This window comes from Pygoscelis adeliae, unplaced genomic scaffold (genome assembly GCF_000699105.1).
Source record: "Pygoscelis adeliae isolate BGI_AS28 unplaced genomic scaffold, ASM69910v1 Scaffold87, whole genome shotgun sequence".
Classification (NCBI taxonomy): Eukaryota; Metazoa; Chordata; class Aves; order Sphenisciformes; family Spheniscidae; genus Pygoscelis; species Pygoscelis adeliae.
Window position 1 is genome coordinate 2,089,825 of NW_008825098.1, and position 6,769 is coordinate 2,096,593.

Consider the following 6,769-nt stretch of genomic DNA (forward strand, 5'->3'; position numbering starts at 1 on the left):
GAGAAAACAAAATACCTCACCGCTAAACTAGCGAGATGTTATTCTCCATGGAGTATGTGACTGATATTCCCTACTTTGTCACCCTTTTTTCATTAAAATGCCTCATGCATAGTTTACTACTTCTGAAGTCTCTTCTGCATGATCACTGATTACTTCTATGCAGTTTTGAAAGAGAAGCAGTACTTTGCTAACATGAACCAAAATGGCAGATGTTTTCAAATTGCTCTTCCACCAATATCTGGAAAAACTGGATGGATTTAATCTATTTTTTTTTCATATCCTTCATCATAGCATTAAAGCAGAGGTGTAAACACTTCTTTAAAAAGAGGACATTCAAATTTAGCCTAACAGCTTCCCTAAGATTGCATGCGCCTATAAAAACAGGTTTTCAGCAAAACCCATTGACTTCACACTTCAGTCTCCAAAGGCAAATGCTTTTTCCGCTCTGCTGTCCTAGGCAGCTCCCAGCACATCTCTTTCCACCTGCTTTTTCCTGCCTTTAGCTGTGCTGTCTGCAGAGCTGCACTGAGAAGCGGAGCAGGGAACTGCATGGGATTATAACAAATAAACACATATCTTTTTTGCAGAGTCATTCTTTATAAAATCGGATGTGTTCCCAGGTCTGATGGAGCACACGAGCAAGTCTACCAATACAGCTGGGCAGACAATGTGAGGGCAGCAAAAAGCTGCTGGCCTGGGAGAAGGAAGAATGGAAAAGTGGGCAAAAGAATCTGTTTAAAATGCTGCTACTGCAAAAACACATTCATACAACTGTGCCTCACACCCTGACGTGAAACACGCTAGTCTTCAAAAGCTTTTGGCAGACATTTTTCTAGTCTTTGCATACTCACAAACTTAACATGCATGTAAAGTAAACCACTGAAATTATGTGCTGGCAGGGCCAAAAATTATTGTTCTACCCCAGAACATTTGTAACGTCGAATCATTTCACTGCTGTCCAAGGATGGCTAACAAAGTTCTTAGAGGAGTCTGCAATGCTGATCACTCTTGCCACTGCTAACCATTTCTGCTTTGGTTTTTTGTTGCTTTTGAAAAATATAACAACGTAGTCAACAGCCAAACAGCTCTATAAAGCTCAGCATTCCTTAAGAACTCATATTAAACTCACTAAGAAAACCCAAGAGGCTGCAGCACCATGCCTGCAGAGCATTTCTGAGTAGATACTCTCTACTTGACTTCTGAGGCCATCCATTGACTTTGGCCAGGCTCACACCACTCTCATGCTCCTGTTAACAGTCAGCAATTAACCAAGTCTTATACACATAAATGATCCCAGAAAGTGAGTGTTAAGCTTGCACATGTGCTTACTCCTGATAGGAAGCCCTTGATATACTTTTACATAGCATAAGACACTGCTAATTAACTCCGTGGTGCAACCAAACTCCTGATGTTCTTTACCAGAGCTTTGACACAAAGGAAATGAAACGCTGGGTGTGGATCCAATCACAGTTTTTCACAGTTAGGACCATGCATGCTCATAGTAACTTTGTCCGAATGCAATGAAGGAACATTTTAATTCTTCATCCATCCAGTAAATCTTATGGAAATTATGACATTCCTCATCCTAGTGTGGCTTAGAAAGGAGGGAGTTTTCCCCACGCCTCAACAATTGCCTAAACCCATTTAGCGGCTCTCTCCCCATAAGTTAACATTATTTTCAGAGAGAAAAAAAGTCCAGCTGACTTCAAGCTTTCTGATCACTGAAAGAAGCCATTCTCAAGACGATAAGTAGCAGTATATCTTGCCAAGTCGGATACCTTTCTTATAGAAATGCCTGAGAATTACTGTACCACTAGTCCATGAAATAAGTGCAACGGGTCTTTGGCAAGACCAGTACAACCAGCTAAGTGCAAATAAATATTCATTAAATGAATTCAAGGCAAACCTAGATAATCTGATAAACAGAGAGGAAAACTTCTTTACCAGCTGGATCAGCTGAAAAACTGGGGGGGGGGAAGAGAGGGGGGAATCACTCAGGGATAAATTAATTCCCTCTTGTTCATAACATCCCCTGAATATGACGTTATTTTGGGTAAGGATGAAAAAAAACCAACTTCACTTAACTCATAATTAGAAAACAATTTACACAACTAGCACTCCATTAATTATTTGTACTTTTTCACGAAATTGCATCAAATGTGACCACGACTGCGAAGGACATACAACCTTAAATTTCAGAAAGGGGAAATGAAATCTTATCACTATTGCTCTTTGTTCACTTTAAGGTACAGAGAACTTTAATAAATTTCCAAGAATTACTTAAATATCACAGTTACTTTTCACTGTGACATTGTGTTACTGCGATTTCCAAGGATCCATAAATTTTGACAATCCACACTGTGAAATGCTGCTGGATGCAAAAGGCATGCGTTAAGGGTTGACTCTTAGCACCCTTGAAAATTAAGCTGACTATTCTTAACATCGCTAAATGACAGGTTAGGCCTGTGGTTTCAAGATCTGACATTTTACAGTGCTAGCCGTAACAGTTTCAAGAACTCTCACACAAAGGGAAATTTCTTGAAGAAAAACTTGATCGGTTTGAAATTCAATAGGTTGTACGTGAGCAATCACCTAAGAAATGCAGTGAGAAACTTGTCAGACTACTGTAAGCTACAGTCTATACTTTCTCATGTGTATTTACCTCATACAAATGGCTCAACATTTCACAAATGAGTTTTGGCTGAACGGAGAAGATTTCATGTACTACTGAGCTGGAAAGTCATGTTAACATGTTGCATGTACACAGTTAGAAAGCCACATTACTGTTATTTTCCTCATAGCATTTTGTTATAGGAAATAACTAAATCAGAGAAAAGTCACTTGAAACTTGCCATTATAATGAACATGTCTGATAAAATGAATTATTTATTACAGTTATTTCCTGCAATTGATTAAGAGATCTTAATCATCTAGAAATCATTCCCCTGGCTCACGTGTGTGCCTGAAATCTTCCTGACCTTCCTTCAAAATGCCCACCGCTATCTTTTAACTTTCCTTTCTGGAAATGACTGAAGAAACTAAGAAGTTTTATTCACTGAAGAATAAACAAAGTCCATCCTATCAACAGACATTCTTGAAGGAGGACTACGTAATTCAGTCCTTCCTTTACATGCTGAGCTGGCTGTTTAGGGAAATTCGCTCCTTTTCTCAGGAAGTAACTAGAAAAGGCAAGCAAAATTAGACGTTGCACACTGATGGATACTTTTTTTTGCCAGGGATTATCATTAGATAAGCAATTAGTGACCTTCCAGAGCAACTAGGCACTTCTTTTAAGAGTAACACTTGCCTTCATATAATCTCAGGTAATGTGACTCCAAGCTAGTCGTCTGCTCATGTCATTAAGCAGTTACATGTCCCTCACACATGACCTGACAATTAGGTATCTTCCAAATATTTCCTCTTTTCCTGAAATATTTCCTCATTTCCTGAATATGAGTTAGGACACAGACTAGATCTGATATGTTTTCAGGAGAAAACTGATATATATTTTAAGGAAATTTTATGGTAATTGCAAGAAACAGAGCTCTGGGGAAAAAAAAAAAAAAAAGAACTAAAGTCTAAAAGTTGTTCCAGTATATAATAAGCCCTGTATCTACGCACAAGGCATGTTTGCAAGTCTTTTCACTTTTTCCACTTCACGAGGGGAAACCGCTATTACTCACTGTTTGCAGTGAGCAGTGCCTGGGAGTCCCAGGCATGCGCCAGTGTTTGGTGCTGCTGAGAGGAAGAGGAATGATTTTAGCCCTCAGAGTCATAAGCCCATTTCTGCACTTGTTTGCAACAGTTTGACACCTTCTTTCATAATGAGACCAAACACATTTATCGAGCACCTTCCAGATGTTATCAATCTGAAGGCGCCGTATGACTTGCCCACAAAAGGTGCGCGCCAGCAGCCCAGGCTGCAGTGCAAACCGCTTTGTTCTCAGCCCATCCCCACACTGCAGCTCGAAGAAAGGACTAGGAAAACTAATTTCTAAAAGTCAAACCATCTGTTACGTTCCTGCTAACGCTACCAACAAGGAGGTTGATTCTAGCAGCTCTGTCTCCTGGTTACTGGTGGAAGCCATTGATTTACTTTCAACGTGTTACTACACAGCTACGGGTCAGCTACATTCAAGGTGAGATTTTCTAAGATAACTGAAAGAGCTGGATTCCTCACTTCTGCTGAGCTTGTTGGGAAAACTTAGACTTGCGTGTCACTAGCATGGGCTGAAGCAGAACCGCTCCCTTCAAAAGGTTCAACAACCTCTTAACATTTCAACAGCATCTTCACGTCTCCTGAACAAAAATTAATTTTTTAGTTAAGATTTCACTGGATACATTGCTCATTTTGCCATTTAACCTCCTCCCCTGCCAGTTTTGTTACTCTAGTGTCCTTGTAAGTTGTTCTTAACTACCGTAAAAAAAACAAAACAAAACAAAAAAAAGCCAAAATCCCCACACTGTCAGAGGATGGTACAATGTAATCACCACCGCTGTTCATGAGGCAACACAGGCCCGAACTAAGATGAAGGGAGAATGGAAGTAGTGCTTGAGAGGTTCTTCATCACCAGCTCAAGCACACCTAACGGGGTGTCTTCTGCCTGGTGTCCACAGGACTTGATCTACAAACCGAGCCGCCTACCACTGGATACGGAGAAAGGCAGCAGTCAGCACCCAGGCAGAACTGGGGAAAGGGAACCATTCGTTGCTTGCTTTGGTCTCCCTGTACTTTGCCAAAGAGGGGACAGTGGGACATCCCCCGGCACTCAAGGAAATCCACTTCTTTAATGTACAGGAGAGTCAGTCCTCTGACTCTTTACACAGAGAGAGACACAAAAGACCCCCATGCTTAAAGGACAATTATCACTAAGCAGAAAAGAAACAGAGAAGAAAACTTCCTTTAAATAGTCACAAACTAACCCACAGATTTGCTTTGGATGTCCTTCTATCCCCATTACTATGACTTTTTTCAGGAATGTTCTCACAGTTATATTTTACTAACAAACATCAATAGAAAGAAGTCCTTTCCAAGATGAATTACAACTTGATGTCTTTGCATTTCAGTCCATACATGTTTCTGGAAGAATGTGACAGGCGCTTGTCTGCATTTCAGCTCTTAGCAAGTCCCATTTAACCAAAGCTGTTCAAATCCTGAATTTCTTGGGAAGAGCTATTCCCAAACATAAACAAAAGTTTGATAAAACTGAGAGAAAAAAAAAAAGGTACCTGTGTGGGGGAAATCACAATTTTTACCTACCCTGCAAAGCAATAGGTAGTGAGTTTTCCAATGCTGGCGTCTTTCATTCAAAATTAAGTTCTAATTTCCAAACTAGAAAGGTAGTTACCTACCCCTTTTTAAAAGTGAGACATTCATTCCCTAACTTACAAGAACAGAAATAAGCAAAATACACAGGCTTTGGTAAACAAAATTAAGTCATTTTAGGGTTTCCCAGTTGTGGGTGAAAGCAAGATACAAATAAATCAAACATGAATTTACCTGAAAACAAGGCAAGCCTGCAGAAAAAAAGGCCCAATTATCTAAGTAGGGCCACGAACTTCAAGCAAACATTTACACTGCAAAACCAGAAGTTCACATGCAGAAACCCATTCAAAGTAGTGATATCCACCTGTAGAAGTACGAGCACCCCCTGACTGTGTTGTGAGTGAAGTGTTCCTGAGTCTTCTCGTTTCCAAAGTCCTCCAATGGGTCTGACCACAGGATGTCACACATAGGTCCGTATGCAGGTGGTTCCTTGAATCGATCTAACTAAGAAAAATAGGAGAAAAAGAAATACTAACTTCTTTCAACTATGCATCACAGAAACACTGAAGCAAAGTTACTATTTTTCATTCCATGGGCTGGCAAACAAAGACCCAAAGCAATCTATTTTTCAGATTGGGGTTGCTCTCAGCTTTAAAGCAATGGATTTTGAGTAACAGTAGAACACTCCTTGCTAACACTGTCAAAGAGGAGAAGGAACAGATATAACCAAAAATTAAGAGATAGAGTGGATTCCCATTCTACGTGAATTTGTGTGCATTTTTTTTTCCCTTTTCTACTGGTTTTTGCAAGCATTTCAGTGGACAAGAGAGAAGATGGTATTTCTGTATTTCATGATGTTTCAAACATCATGGCACTCAATTTATGTGACTGAGGCACCTCAAGAAAAAAATACAGTAGTTATTTCAAAGCAAGTTCCCATTTTGATTTAAATACATTTTCACAAGAAATTGTATTTAAATACCAAGACAACATCTCTGCATTACAGCATCTTGCCATGACATTCTTGTTGCTTTCATAACCTTAACCCTAATCAAGCAGCTAAAAACTCCTCTTTCTGCCTGACTATTGGTATTAAAAAATTCAAATCATATAGAATCATACTGCAAATGAGACAACGTATAGCAAAATAGGGAAATATTAAAAATCAGTATCCCTCTGCAAGAACTCTTTAATATAAAAACACCCCTTGTTAAGATGGGTGTACGAATCAGGCTTACAGTCCAAAACATTCTCTACTCGAGTAATGATTTAGCAGCATACCTAACATACCTCCCCCCCCCCCAATTTTTTTCAAAGAGAAAGAATTGGTTTTATATGTTTCCAACACAGTTAAAAAGTTTTAATAAGAGACCTCTACAATTTTACCTTTGCGTCTTTGTCATGAAATATTCATAGCATACCTACACTTCCAACTTATTTCAGCCCTCTATAATTAGTGCTTTGTAAGTATAATTCATTTAAATTAAATAACAATTCATAAAT

The 6,769-nt window shown here is 39.2% G+C and overlaps 1 protein-coding gene across 1 annotated transcript in view; it reads right to left on the reverse strand.

Moving 5' to 3' along the window:
- PPP3CA (protein phosphatase 3, catalytic subunit, alpha isozyme) overlaps window positions 1-6,769 on the reverse strand; it is a 130,780-nt gene that overhangs the window by 44,229 nt on the left and 79,782 nt on the right. The window contains exon 6 of the mRNA XM_009327079.1: window positions 5,631-5,770. Within this exon, the coding sequence (XP_009325354.1) occupies window positions 5,631-5,770 (140 nt within the window). The remainder of the gene's footprint in view (window positions 1-5,630; window positions 5,771-6,769) is intronic.